At 39.1% G+C, this 15695-nt stretch overlaps 1 protein-coding gene across 1 annotated transcript in view; it reads left to right on the forward strand.

Annotated features, from left to right (window-relative positions):
* PTPRR (protein tyrosine phosphatase receptor type R) overlaps positions 1–15695 on the forward strand; it is a 100089-nt gene that overhangs the window by 73849 nt on the left and 10545 nt on the right. The window contains exons 7-9 of the mRNA XM_045553366.1: positions 3077–3187; positions 4880–5037; positions 9060–9173. Coding sequence (XP_045409322.1) covers positions 3077–3187; positions 4880–5037; positions 9060–9173 — 383 coding nt within the window. The remainder of the gene's footprint in view (positions 1–3076; positions 3188–4879; positions 5038–9059; positions 9174–15695) is intronic.

Genomic DNA, 15695 nt, shown 5'->3' on the forward strand with positions numbered 1-15695 from the left:
GTTAATGCCCAGAATCTATTCAGGCAGTTTTCAATAATTACTTATTTGCAAAAGAGACACAGTCCTCTGAAAACCTCTTTTTCCTCCAAATTATGGATTCTTGGAATTAATAGATAATTTTACAGAAAGGATCAGCCCAGTTAGCAAAAGAATAGTGATGATTTGGGGTTATATTCTGCTAGAAAGCATGCTATTTTGAATTACCTACAATTAGTGTGATTTCACAATATTATCTGTAAGACAGCATTTTTCTTTCTTGCGTTTTCTGCCTCTTTCATATCATTGTTAGCAGCACAATAAAGAAACCCTAAAAAGCTGTTCAGTCAAATAATTTGAGCAGGAACTTGGGCTTTTAGAAACAACTGCATTTGCAGCTCTCCCCCACCTCACATTCAAAAGCACCCACACTTATCTGGTCTCTTTTCTACTTTCTCCTAAAAGGGGGAGAAATGTATTCAGCATGTAAAAATAAACTATTGTATCTCAGAAAGGAGATGGGATGCTAATTAAGGGTTGTTTGAATGAACAAGTCACACTGCATTGTCTACTGGGAGCCGACTGCCAATTGCTTTTTTGGTAAAGAGTCAAGAAAAACATTCAAGAGGGCCTCAGCAAGCTTTGGAGAGAGGCGAACAGCGCTTCCATTTATCAAGTAGGTGCACAAGCCTGTGCAAGTATGAAGAGTCAGGGTGCAGGCAGCAAGCTCCTGCCTTGCAGCTTTTCCTACTGGTTTCGAGAGCCACCTCCCTAAACAGGGGCCCGCTGCTCAGGTCTGATGGCGGACAATGGGGCACGTATGTCAGATTGCCGGACCACTGAATGCCTCTTTCTTTGTTCAATACCTTTTTTAAGATTCTTTGTCACTCTTCTTGGATTCATCCGGAGGCATGTGTTTTAAGATACACAATAGCTTGGGTCTCGCAGAGAAATAATTGATCCTCCATTGAAAGAAACCAGGCAAATTGGTTAGTATGCTTATCTTCAACAAACTGGGAAAATTTTAGACATCTGGCAAGTGGTAGATGCAGAGGGAAATAAGTTGTTCTGTTTTTAAAAGGTTTGTTTTTGAATGCTAACATTAATTCAGCCAGAGTAAGTCTTTGGTCTGATTACCTAACAGAGTTGGATGGCGTGTAAATAAAGCTGAAACCATTTACTTCTTTTGGAAAACAATCAAAACGTGGAGGATGTAAATGTATTTTTATTGTAATGGATGAAAGAAACCGATTCCACTAGGTGAAGTGACTTCTTTCACTGCTCTAGCATGTGAAGTAGTTGGTAGTTAGTACGATAGAGCCCTGGAGGTGTGTCTACATGCCTTTTCCTTTAGTTCTGTAATTCTCTGATTCTTTTGCTACTCTTTCAAATCTATAAGTATTTAAATTTTTTTCAAATGCCTTTGACATAAATGTGAAGAAATGTGTGTCCTGGGTATTCAAAGTCCTGATTGACAGCAACAGATGAAAGGATTTCTGAATAAATTCGTGGGTGGGGGGAGAAAATGATAAATGCTATTTAAACGTTTCTAAAATTTACATTGCTTCCAGGAACACTTGAAATAAAACATCAACTTTCATTCTTTATCATTAAAATGTGTGATAAAAAAATTAATAGTTCTTGTACAGTTGTTTAAAAGGCAAAATAAAATAAACTTATATGTATGCTTGGATCTCATTTTGTAGTTTTTTTTTAATAACAGTGCCTGAATATAATAATAGTAATAAAATAATATTTAATGCATGAAAATCAAATCACTTTGGAGCAAATATGTGTCACCCAGTAGTTTTAAAATAACAAAAATAACATGTTTTAAGTGCTTACTGTATGCCTGACTTTATCCTAAATACTTTCCATGTATTAAATCACAAGGAAATTGAGGCCAGAGAGGTTAAGCATCTCACTCATGGATTCACAGCTAATAAGTGGTGAACCAAAATTTGCACCCAAGCTCTCTGAACCCAAAGCTTTTCCCTTATCCAATACTATATTGCCTTGCTTGTAATATAATTATTTTCACTCTTATTAAGCTCTTCAAAGCTTATATTATAAAATATTTTTACATAATTTTATTGTACATTTATTTCAATGGATCTCATAAGTGAAAAAAACATTGATCCTGGAAAATAAAATACTATAGTTGTATTAGTAGTCATTAGATCTGCCTTATATACAAGGGAAACTGTCTATGGAGTCTAATACATTATAAATATTCTTATTAGACACATTGGTTTGATGAGCAGGAAAATATGACTTTCTTCAATCATCCTGAGAAAACATTCCTTTTATTTCTAGTCAACACATGGTAAAACCTAATATTTGGATATTAATTTCTTTTTTTAATTTCAGAATATTACGGGATACAAATGTTTAGGTTACATATATTGCCTTTGCCCTGCTGAGTCAGAGCTACAACCGTGGATATGAATTTCTTAATTCTTAATTTAGTTCTTTATTTTTCTGTAGAGTTTTGGGTAATTTTGCCTAATTATTATTATTCTTGGTATGAAGTTAGGACTGACAGTGTTTGACAGACACATGTAAAAATTGAGATTTTTTTAAAAAATGACTTTATTAAAGTATAATTTATATACCATAAAATTCACCTGTTTAAAACATACAGGCTGGGCGCAGTGGCTCATCCCTATAATCCTAGCACTCTGAGAGGCTGAGGTGGGAGGATCACTTGAGGTCAGAAGTTCGAGACTAGCCTAAACAAGAGTGATACCTCATGCTACTAAAAATAGAAAAATCAGCTGAATGCAGTGGTGCACCTGTAGTCCCAGCTACTCGGGAGGCTGAGGCAGGAGGATCGCTTAAGCCCAGGAGTTTGAGGTTGTAGTGAGCTATGATGATGACACTGCACTCTAGCCTGGGTGACAGAGCAAGACTATGTCTCAAAACAGAAACAAAAACATACAATTCAATGGTTTTAATACATTTATAGAATTATAAAAATTGATATTTGATTTTTTTAAAAAATAATGATATAAAAACTCTTGAGACACGTAAATGAAAAGTACTCCAAAGCTAAGGAAAGCCATTAATATATGCTGTATTCTTCTTTCCCCTTCCCCAGAAATGTGTGCTGTACTGGCCAGAAAAGAGAGGGATATACGGGAAGGTTGAAGTCCTGGTTATCAGTGTAAATGAATGCGATAACTACACCATTCGAAACCTCGTCTTAAAGGTAAGATTATGCAGCTAGAGCCATTTACAGAGCAGATGATGTTGGAGGGTTACATTTCTGCTTTGCAATTATTTATCCTAATAAGTACTATGAATTCAATTTAAGTAAATTAAAGAATGTTAAGATCTCAGAGAAACTATAGCCATTCCCTCATGTATTTCTTTGTCGTCAGCTATTATTAGTATATGGAATAATTAAATTAATGTAAGTAGATACTAAGGAAATTCATTATGTAGGATCTTGTGATCTTATCTGCATTAATAAAATATCTCTGATTTATTAATAACTTTTGAAAGCCTTTAACTCAAGGCTGTGCTGGAGAGTTTACCATGATTTTTTTTTTTATGTCATTTTGGTCTAGGCAGCTTTAAGTGAGGCCTAGAATCTGTGAAAGAGAAAATCTGCACTCGTGGGTGGCTGTGGGAGGCAAGATGAGCCGAGGTGTTGATGAGATCTTCAGAAACGTGGAGTTACAGTAATTTATAGGGACTTTCCCCAGACCATATTATGTCATAGAAAAATTATCTTATTTAACTCATGGGCAGCAGATGCTGAGGAATGTTGCTATGGTATTATTTTTGCTTTTGGAGAATGATCGCCTGAAGATTGCAATCTGATCTGCAGCCTCACTTCTGGGACAGAATCGTCACAAAGAGGGAGAGACTGGAGGCAGGGTTTTTATTTGGAAGTTTGGGATAGGAAGGCACTTACTAAAACTTGTTTGTCAACACATGTCCTTGAGTGCCCGGTCCATGTCGGGGCCCCCACCTGGGCAGTGATGTGCATAGACCCTCACTCAGAGTGTCTCCAATCCAGGGATCCCAGGTCGCTCCTTTACTGCTGAGGTTCCTCACTGCTGTTAAATACTGGAATTTGGGATGAGTGTAGAAGTATTAGCATGACTGACATGAAATCCCAGTGTTCTGCTTTTGATTAATATGTTTATAAAAACCTGTCAGGAATGTTCACAAAGCAGGAACATTCTTGGCTACATTTTTGACTACCATTCTTTCTTGGCTACATTTTTGACTACCATTTTGCTTATTGTAACAAATTCAAAACATATATGTAGCATATGTTACATACATTGTCTATATTATAAATATAGGGTAGATCTCACTTAACAGGGGCAAGACTGTGAAACTTTGAGACCAGGATGTTGACAGTAAAGTTTTCTCAAGGTGAAAGGGTTCTTCAGAGCTGGGGAGCTGGGCACCGTGGTCCACACCCATATTCCCAGCTACTTGGGAGGCTGAGGTGGGAGGATGGCTTGAGGTCAGGAGTTCAAGACCACCCTGGTCAACATAGCAAGACCCCATCTCTTAAAAAAAAAGGAAAAAAAATTATCCAGGCATGGTTGTCCAAGCCTGTAGTCCCATCTACTCAGGAGGCTGAGGTAGGAGGATCACTTGAGCCCAGGAGTTTGAGGCTGCCATAAGCTATGATGGTACCGCTGTACTCGAGCCTGGGTGACAGAGCAAAACCCTATCTCTAAAAAAGAAAAAAAAAAAGGGAAGAAAGAAAGAAAGAAAGAACGAAAGAATGTTATTAAAAAAATCTAGATTTTTTTCCACCCAGAAGTAAGTTGCCAGCAAAATGGATGGGAGTGATAGAAGGCATTCAGTATTGTGGTTTGGATGACTTTTAGTTCCGCAAGGGAATGAGGCATTTGGTGGCTGTTGCTATTTTCAGCAAGGAAGTCACACCCAACATGTGAAGCATTACTGGTACACCTCATGGCCCGATCACAAGACTCCAGACAGTGCCCAGCCCCTCCTACAGCTCATGCTGGATGTAGAAGAAGACAGACTTGCTTCTGAGGGCCGAGGGCCTGTGGTTGTCCACTGCAGGTAAGACAAGAACTGCTCTTTCTGCCTGAGCAACTGTCCATTCTTTGTAGAAGTAGGGTTTTGCCTCCTGAGAATCACTTTGTTGATAAATTAAATATTTACTGAAATTGGCTAACTTTGTAATATTTGAGTCTTAATCAAGATGACATTCCTGCAGTCCCAACTACTCAGGAAGCTGAGGCAGGAGGATCGCTTAAGCCTGGGAGTTTGAGGCTGCAGTGAGCTATGATCACACCACTGCCTGGGAGACAGAGCGAGACCCCGTCTCTTAAAAAACAAAAACAAAAACAAAAGAGATAATGCATACAGAATGAAGTAACACTTTTAGGGCATTTTTGGCAAATGACAATTACACAGTAGACAAAATACCAGCTCTAAATAAGTGGCTCATTGAACAGGAGACCTTATTCCAATCATCTACCTTGAAACTTACATTGATTCATTTAATCTTATCAGTCTCATATACCTTAGGAATTACAGATGTGTTTTCTTTTTTTGAAATTATTGATGGCTCTTTTGTTGTTTCAGGATGGCCCCTGAGCTCTATTGGGATTGTATCTTGATAGCATTTATTATTATTTCAATTTTGTAAAAACCAGTCAACTATTTTAAGGATTATCTCATGAAAAACAAATGGAAACCAATTTAGGAACTGAGAAGCGGGCAGGGAGTAGCTCACCAAAGGAAAACCAAGTGTTGTCACCAGGACATGGGTGCTGGAGGCCAGGCCAACAACAGTGACAGGTGTCTGTGGGGGCTCCTTCCCCGAAGGTCTAGCTCAAACCTCTCTCCTATAACCAATATCTCCTTCCCCTTGTTTTCCTTTTGGTGTGAACAAACTAAAGCAAACATCTTTAAAGTCATTTATATGACTAACCATTTATTCTTCATACTTTCTCAAAATAATTTTTCTTGCTTTGTTTAACCTTGTAAGTCTCTTAAGATAGCTCTTTATAATAGCTTTAATAAGTAAATGATATAATTTTAGAGTATAACTTTAACCTCTTTCTTTTTTGAAAATTTGGGGTTTAATCAAGAGTCAAAGGCTGGGTGCAGTGGCTTATGCCTGTAATCCTAGTGTTCTAGGAGGCCGAGGCAGGAGGATCACTTGAGGTCAGGAATTCAAGACCAGCCTGAGCAAGAGCAAGACCCAGTCTCTACTAAAAAGAGAAAAAATTAGCCAGGCATGGTAACGCACACCTGTAGTCCCAGCTACTTGGGAGGCTGAGGAGGAGGATTGCTTGAGCCCAGGAGGTTGAGGTTGCTGTGAGCTAGGCTCATGCCATAGCACTCTAGCCCAGGCAACAGGGCGAGACTCTGTCTCAAAAAAATAATAATAATAATAATCAAGGGTCAAATTTGCTGTATGTCTATTTATCCAAAGGTGGACAGCATTAGTCTTATCCTAAACTTATCTTGTATCCAAAGAAAAACATTCTAATTGGCTGTGCTTTAGGTCTGGAAGTGGTGTCCCCCACCCAAAATCATTAAACACTTGGGATATCTAAAATGAACTAGCCACTTCCCCTATAAAACCAGCTCCCCTTCTGATTACTATTTCTAAGATTGAGACCATCTTTTTTCCAGTCACTCAGCATCTAATGTTGACAGTTATCTTTGGCCCTTCTTTCAACTCCAGCCTCAGTATCTAATCAGTCACCAGATTGGCTTTCCCTTCAAAGCTTTTCCCATAATCACCACTTCCTGTCCAACCACCATGGTTCAGGCCCTTATGACCTCATCCATGTACTTTAGAAGTCGTTGGCTAATTGCGCACACAGACCCTGCTCCCTCATGCCCTCACTACTACTATGGCCTACGCTGTGTATTCCCTTAGACGATGGTCCTGAAACTGCCCTTCACCACATGGAGTACCTGCATCAAACTTGTCAATGGCTTCGCATTGCCTAAAGCAAAAGTCCTTAACCCTGAATCTATTGATAAACTGTAGAGGTCAATGAACGCCATGAAATTATTTGAAAAAATTTGAGTATGTAAGCTCATGTGAGTTATTCTGGGGAATGAAATTTTATAGTTTTCATCAAATTCTTAACAACAACAACAACAACAACAAAAGAGCATAGAGAATGAAGTGCAAATCTCTTAGCCTTCCTTATAAGATCCCAGGGTAGCTTCCCATCCTTATTTCCCACTGTTGCACTAAAGTAACTTTCTCTTCTCTTCAAGGCAAGCTAGTATACTTATCGTCCCAAGTCATATATTCCGTTCCTCATCAGTCCTTTCCTCATACCATTGCCATACCTGGAATACCCTCTCTCATTTATGATGCCAAAATGCCTGCCATTCATAGGGTACGGTTCAAATCCTATTTCTTCAATGAAACATGCTCTCTATGAACACTTCAACTAAAAGGGACTCATTCCTCCTCTGAATTCCTCTGCACTGACATTCAACAGGAAACAAGTGCCAAATGTGAGAAATAAATGATATTTTTGTGCCAAGAGGGGATTAATTAATTCTAACCGTGGGGATTGGGGAAAGCCTCTAAAAATTGGAATAATGTTGAATTGGGTCTTAAAAAATGATCAATGTTTGTGGTTTTAAAAGGTAAGAAGCAGGGCATTGCTGACTGAGAAGATATCATTAATATAGAATGGAAAATTGGAAAATAAAAGAAATTTTTTGCAATGATTCATGTAAATGAGAACAACAGCACATATGATACAGGGAAGACAGCAAAAACAAAGGTTGAAAGTTAGTCACGTGCAGATTTTGCAAGGTCACAAATACCATGGTAGGAAGGGTAGACATTATGCTATAACTGATGGGAGCCATCCACAGTTTCTGAGTAGGGAGTAATATAATTAAATCCTTATTTCATAAAGGTGAACCTAGCAGCTGTGTGTGTCATGAATTAGTCCAGGAAAAAACTTGAAACTTGGAAACCATAATAAGATCACCACTAATCATGAAATAAGGAGTTGTTAAAAACGTGAGTACAGTCTACAGAAAGGAAAGCATGGGTCCCAAAGGCTCAGTGGAGACAGAAAATAGAAGAAGTGATAACAGATTGGATGTGGGAGGTGAGAGAGGGGGAGGTGTCGAAGATGGCTCCAAGATTTCCAGGCTGGAAAACTTGTGGCTGGCTGGTAATACCATTGAGGGAAAAGATAATTAATTCTGTTTTAGATACATCAAATTTAGATACAATGAACTGAAGCAAGTACAAAAGAGTAACATCAAGAGTTCCAGCTAGGAGATGGAATGACAGTCTAGAGTTTAGGAAATTTAGGGAGTTTAGATGTAGATTTGAGAGAAATTTACATACAGACTGTTAGTGGTTGAAATTGCTTGGAGAGAGAGGTTTTTAGGTTGATGTTATGGGCATACTGTCCAAGGCAGATAGATGAATATGTAAACCCTCCAGGATAGTATTTCTGTTTAGTTGTCACCTCCATATAAATGACTTGGAAATATGTGCCTCTAGCCACATCCTCTCTCCTAAACTAAGACTGCTCAACCTCAATATTTCCAAAACCAATCTCCTCCCTCCTGCCTTACATCCCTCCTTCCTTCCCTCCCTCCCTCAGATCCACCTTATTCCAAAATTCCCCTTTGCCTCAGAGGTGCCCTCCACTTTCTACCCTCCAAGCCTAGTCATATCTTTGCCTTCTTGTCTTTCTCCCTCTTCATTCAGTCCTCCAGATTCACATTTGTGATGTGTCTAAATCTCCCCCTCCTTTCTACTGCCCATGCCGTACCTAAGGTCAGACCCTAATTATTTTTTCTAGAACAATTACAATGCCTTTTTACTATTCTCCCCACCCGTCACCTCCCTCCACCCCCTCATCCTACTACTTATAACCAAATGAAAGAATGTATTTTGAATATATTTTAAGCACTTAGCACAGAGCCAGGTTTGTAATACTCAACACATGAGAGCTGTTATTATATTAACTGTTGTTTCTGATTTAAAAGTACCCTTTTAAAAGAATATATTTTATCTTTGTCATTTTTCCCCACCTTTTTATTCCTTTTTTTTTTTTTTCTTTTCTTTTCAGTGCGGGGATAGGTAGAACAGGGTGTTTTATTGCTACATCCATTGGCTGTCGCCAGTTGAAAGAAGAAGGAGTTGTGGATGCGCTAAGCATTGTCTGCCAACTTCGTGTAGACAGGTGAGTGTCACAGAGGCTTCCCCTCAAACCGCCCGATCTCATCAGCTAAACATCACAGGACCTGACGTCCTAAAGCTCTACAGAGATTTCTGTAAAATGCTTAAGTGTAATATAACATTATATTTTAAAAGCCATTAAAGAAAGTGTTATATGCAACTATCAAAGGTCCAAAAACCAAAGCTTATGTTTAACTCTTCCTCAACCCTAACACAGGTTGTTCACAGTGGTAGCTGTTCCTTCTTTGTCTTGCACCTCTATTCCTTATACACACTCTGCATTTTCACTTGACGTCATTGAATCATTCATTTGAAATCTTGAGCCTTTCAAATGAAGTGCATGTTGTATTAGCAAGAGAGATTTTTTAATGTGTGTGTAGTCTATTTTTGTAATTGTGGTAAAATACACATAACAAAATTTATCATCCCAACCATTTTTAAAGGTACAGTTCAGTAGTGTTAGGTACACTCACAGTGTTGTACAACCAATCTCCAGAACTCTTTTTAGCTTGCAAAACCCTGTACCCATTAAACAACAACTCATTCCTCCCTCACCCCAGTGCCTGGCAACCACACTTCTACTTGCTGTCTCTATGAATTTAGTCACTCTAGGTGCCTCATATAAGTGGAATGATACAGTATTTGTGTTTCTGTGACTGGCTGAGTTTACTTACAAGGTTCATCCATGTTGTAGCTTGTGTCAGAATTCCTTCCTTTTTAAGGCTGAATAATATTCCATTTAATGTATATACCATATTTTGTTTGTTCATTCACCTGTTGATGAACACTTGGGTTGCTTCCATGTTTTAGCTATTATGAATAATGCTGCTATGAACATGGGTGTACAAATATCTGTTTGAGACCCTGCTTTGAATTCTTTTGGGTATATGCCCAAGAAGTGGGATTGCTGGATCCTGTAGAATTCTACTTTTAATTTTTTGAGGAACTACTGTAGTGTTTTGCATAGCAGGTGTACCATTTTACATTCCCACTAACGGTGCACCAGGGTTTCAGTTTCTCCACATCTTCATCACCACTTTTTATTTTCTGCTTTTTTTGATAGTAACCATCCTTATGAGTGTGAGGTAGAAGAGTCGTTTTTATATAGAGACAGTTTGATCACTTTTGTGATGATTAGAAATTTCTCTTCTTCCATGCTCTACAACTAAACCTACCTGGGTCAATGGACATTGGAGTCAGCGACAGAGAAAGTGAATGCTACTCGTTGAGAGTGAGCACAGCAAGAGAGATGAGCAGTGGCCCGTCTGCTCAGTATTCAATGTGCTCTGGTGGAAGACTTGTTATGAAAGGCTGAAATCTTGTGTTCTCTTTTTTCATTCAAACAGGACATATGTAACTAATCATCTCCTGTGCCCTAGGCATTGTTCTAGCCGTTGCCAAGAATAGCATTAAACAAGATGAGTGAGGCTTCTGCTCTCCTACAGTTTACATGCTAATAGAAAGAGACAGATAATAAACAAGCAAAGAAACAAACAATATAATTTCAGACAGAAATAAATTCTGTGAAGTAATAAAATAAAGAGGGCCACAAGAGCTTATTCCCTTGGACTTTAGCCCTATAATCTAGAGTTTCCTAAAAAGTAAAACTATATCGTTACTTTTCAAGCTTTGTTCAACAAATATGCATTGAGTATCTACTATGTGCTAGGTCCTGGAATTTCAATAAAAGAGACAAAAGGATTATTCTGAAAATTCAATGAGATAATATATAGAAAGCACTTGGGATAGGAGCTGGCACATGGTAGCTTTCAATAAATGTTCATTATGTTACCATCGTCTTCATTATTATTAAAATTATCCTTAAAGTTTCTCCTATCTCTTAAAAATGAACATTCAAATACCCTATACAGATTAGATTTTCCATCCCTGTCCCTATTGTTCTTGTGTTCTTTTCAATAATAGTCTTTCTAAGCGTATCTTCCCTCTCTTTATTCTCTTGTGTTTGTTTCTTTGCTTGTTTATTAATTGTCTCTTTCCTTTAGCATGCAAACTCTACAGGCTGTTTATCACAGTGGTTAAGATTCTGCGCTCTGGAAACCAATTGCCTGAGTTTGCATCCTGTTCCCACTATTTTTTGGTTGTGTGGACTTGGGCAAGTTACTGGACTTCTCCATGCCTTGGTTTTCTCATCTGGAAAATGGGAGATCTGGAAAAAATGTAATATTTCCTATTCTTGTTGTAAGCATTAAAAAGACATGACCTATGTAAAGTGCCTGGCACATAATAAGCATTCAATCAAGTTTAGCCACAGTTATTATCAATATATATAGCAAGTAACTTAAACAGGCATCTGTAAACTAGAAATAGTAATATATAGCTCACAGGGTTGCGGTCACATTTAAATGAGATTAAATCTGTAATGTATTTAGTAGAACATCAGCCTGCATTTCTTACCCTCTCTTCACCCTCCCTATTTCACCCTTTCCACACCCCACATGTAACTGCTTCCAAAAAAATTTTCTTTTTGTACATAAAAAAATCAGTTCCAATTATCCCTCCTCCTTCTCTCATAATTGCTGTCTTAGTTTCCTGAAATCCCCTTGCCTTCCAACCAGGACAGTCCCCTTCAGCTGGAATAGGATCCAGTTGCTTCACTTTGGATTTGGGGACCCATTACCCAGAAGAGGGGCCCTAACTCAGAGGGTGAGGGACAGCACCCAGTCAGCCCAGAGCCGCTCCTGCATTGACTTTGGTCTCTCCTGCATAAATGCCAGATATGTACATGGATCTAACTGACTCCAAACCGCATTGCTCTCTAAAAACACCTGCCCTAATCTTATTTGGAATGACATGCTGAAAAAACAGGCTTGGTTTTCTCATTTTTTTGACTCCTGTTACTGTTAATTCTTGGCTACTCACTCTCCCATTTCCTACCTCCTGCACCCGCTTGCATAGCCTGACCTCTACCTTGATTTCCACTTCCCAGTCACATTCCCCTGTTGAGTCTACCAAATTGTCCTCTAGTTTTGAATGGAATCACAGATACATTTAAAAAAAAAAAAAAAAGAACCATATCACAATGCCTTCTCTATCTGCTCCTTCCTTCCTTAGGCAATGGTCAGAAATTTTAGCCTTGGCCTTCCGTCGCCAAGGTCTTCTCTCAAGGCTTTTCTTTTCACTCCTGATAGAATCGTCAAAATACATCCAGCTTCTCTGCTGGTCTGAAGCCTATGAGCTTCCTACCCCCTGGATTTGAATTACTGCCAATATGTGTCTCAAAATCATTCTGACTGATGTATTAATCAAGACGCTTTCTATTAATACTTAAATTCTTTCTGAGCAGCTGCTTCTGTCGTTCATAAAACAGATCTTCTCCTTAAAACTTTACTTTGCAGGCTCAACAGAGTTTCCTTTTCTCGTCTCTTCCTTCTACTATGCACTCCCCTAATTATTATGAAAGCAAAACAGAAACTCTTCCTCCTTTCTCTAACCTCTTCTTACTTCTTTTTCCCCTCTATTCTTCTTGCCTCTCGCTCTAGTTCTTCAGCTTGTTCCTATTTTAAAAATTCCAGTTTGTAGCTGACTGCTGCTATTGGCCGTGTTCTTGCTCATGCCAATGAAGGGAAAACTGATCTCAGCAAACCCAAACGTCTTCCTCTGTGCTCTTGCGGTGTATCTTTCTTCATCAGTTCATCATACCTTGCCCCAAATTCTGATCTCCCTGGCCATCCTTGCCTTCAGCTCTTGATATATCTTCAGACATTCCAGAATGCACTATTCAACACACAAAAACTTATTTAATAATGGGCTCTCCATCATGGTCTTCAAAGCACCTGACTCATTTAACTCCCAAAATAAACCCAAGAGTAGGAAAAGAGGTATTCTTTGGCCTCGTTTTTGTTTTGAATGAGGAAACAAGGAATTCAAGATATCAAGTAACTTGTCCAAGGTCATGTAGATTAGCAAGTGGTAAAATGGACCTATTGGAACTTAGGACATTTATTGGATCTCTAATTATTTATCTGATTTTTATCTACCTTATAGATAGAAGTAAATAGGCTCTTGGAATATGTTTATTATAAAACTTCTTTTTTTATATTATTTATTTATTTTTTGTGTGTAAAACTTCTTGATAAAAACATATCTCTTTGATGATGTTCTGCCAATTTTAAGCTCTAGCAAGGGATCCCTCGGGCAGGATCAGCCACGTCATTTGCAAAGCCCAGTGTAAAGTGAAAATGTGGGGCCCCTTGTTTAAGTATTATTAGATATTTGAAGACAGTGACAGCAAAGCATTAACCCAAGTGCAGGATCCTTTTCAGCACAAGGGGAGGGGGACTGCATAACTGCACAGGTCAAAAACCCTTGAAACTGGCTGTGCCTTGGGGTACTTTTAGGATGGATATTTGCAGATATACCTAAATCCTGTGTCCTGTGTTCTGTGGGACAGGCATCTGAGATTTCTGCTCAAAGTGGTGCTCCTAAAACATGCATGCATTCACTCACTCAGCAAACATTACTAAACATCTACTACTGGACATATATCAGACACCTGGTGTAGAAAGATGGATTCCCTAACTGACTTTTCCAGACTGTGTTCCTCAGGACATAATCTAATTAACAATTATTTCTTGAGAGCCTCCTAAGTGCCAAACCCTCTTTGATGGTGTTCAGGCAAAAAATAGGTTCTCAACTAAGTCTGAGAAAAAGCTACATGCTATGTTTCTTAGAACCTCTCCCCACTTGGAGATTCACAATAAGCATTAATACCTTAAAGGATCTGAAAAGTCTCCCAGTGTAGAAACCCACTTAACTTTGTTTAAGCATCTTCCAATATTTATTTGATCACAGAAGACTTTCCTCAAGCCATCTCAATGGGAGGGAAAGAAGTTGTAATAATAATATAAACTGTTCTTTCCAGACGTTTGAGGAAGAGAAGACTAGCGAAGGGATAGTAATTTGAGCCTGAGCAGGGACCATTAACAAGAGGAAAGGGAAGGGTGGAGCTGGCTGGTTGAAAGCACCCAGCTAAGTATAACAAGAGATACACAAGACTCAGCCAATGTATCAGAAGGGTGATATTTTGTATTCCACAGATTACAAGCTCCTACCCTTCTCTACTCTTTTTAACAAAAGCCTCCACCCACTAGTGATCCAGGGCTGTACACTGTGCATCTTCTTTTTATTTTATTTTGTGTCTGTGTTTTCTGAAACATGGTGTCACTCTGTGGCCTGGGCTAGAGTGCAGTGGCATCATCAGAGCTCACTGCAACCTCAATCTCCTGAGCTCAAGCAATCCTCCCACCTCAGCCTCCCAGAGTGCTAGGATTACAGGCATGAGCCACTGTGCCAAATGCCTGCATTCTGTTTTTATAGCCTATCCCTCACCACTTGTAGCTGCCTCCTCTGAGAATTCCAGGCAGGCATGGCTAACAGCAAAGAAAAAGACAAGGCAGTGATTTGGACACTTGAAATGGGGCTTGTTTCATGACTGATAAGTCAAGAGTTTGAACACTGGGCAGGATCAAAAATCCTGATCCCCCCCAAAAAAGAAAAATTACAAGGCACAGGGCTGGACGTGGTGGCTCACGCCTATAATCATAGCACTCTAGGAGGCCAAGGCAGGAGGATCACTTGAGCTAATGAGTTCGAGACCAGCCTGAGGAGCAAGAGTGAGACCAGGTCTCTACTAAAAATAGAAGAATTAGCTGGGCACAGTGGCAAATGCCTGTAGTACCAGCTACTCAGGAGGCTGAGGCAGGAGGATTGCTTGAGCTCAGAAGTTTGAGGTTGCAGTGAGGTATGATAATGCCACTGCACTCTAGCCAGGGAGACAGAATGAGACTGTCTCAAAAAAAAAGAAAAAGAAAAAAGAAAACAAAGGTATGATCCCTGTTATTCCACATAACAAAAACAGGCAATTTGTACTCAAATCACAAATCTGCATTTTAGTAATAAATTCAAATGGTCTGGTTCAGAGACGAGTGTGTTATGCTGAATGGATGTTTCCAGTATAACAACAATGACAAATCCATTTGGTGGATTCCTCATTCTCTGGCAAGACGTTATTTTTATTGGCTTTAGGACAACTGCTATTAATAGCTGTTCAGTTCTCATTGCAAATTCATGAGTCTGTGGTTTTCCTTTTAATAATACTTTTGAGCATATTTTGAACTAAAATAGGATTTCTTTTTTTCCAAGTAGGAGTTCAAATTCAGTGCAAGGCACCCACAGATATTTTATTTTGAAGGGCATTAATGGATCATCCCCTCATTCTTGTCGCATTCATTTTTAATGAGAAGATGAAGTAGGCAGTATGGCAACTGGGACTGAGCACTGTCTGGTAGGACTGGTAAGAGAATGAGGTGCCAGACATCTCTGGACCAGAAGTCAGCGAGCCTGGAGCTAACCCTGCCTCTGCCCATCATTTTCTGTCTCCACCCTAGGCCTCTCTGCCTACCTATGGTAAAAAGGGATATGGGGCATATCAGTGGTCCTCAGCCTCTTTTGGTATGAGGACCTCTTTTTTAAGAGTAAAAGATTTCATGGATCTCCACTTGATAGT

The sequence above is a fragment of the Lemur catta genome, chromosome 6 (assembly GCF_020740605.2).
Source record: "Lemur catta isolate mLemCat1 chromosome 6, mLemCat1.pri, whole genome shotgun sequence".
NCBI classification, from domain to species: Eukaryota; Metazoa; Chordata; class Mammalia; order Primates; family Lemuridae; genus Lemur; species Lemur catta.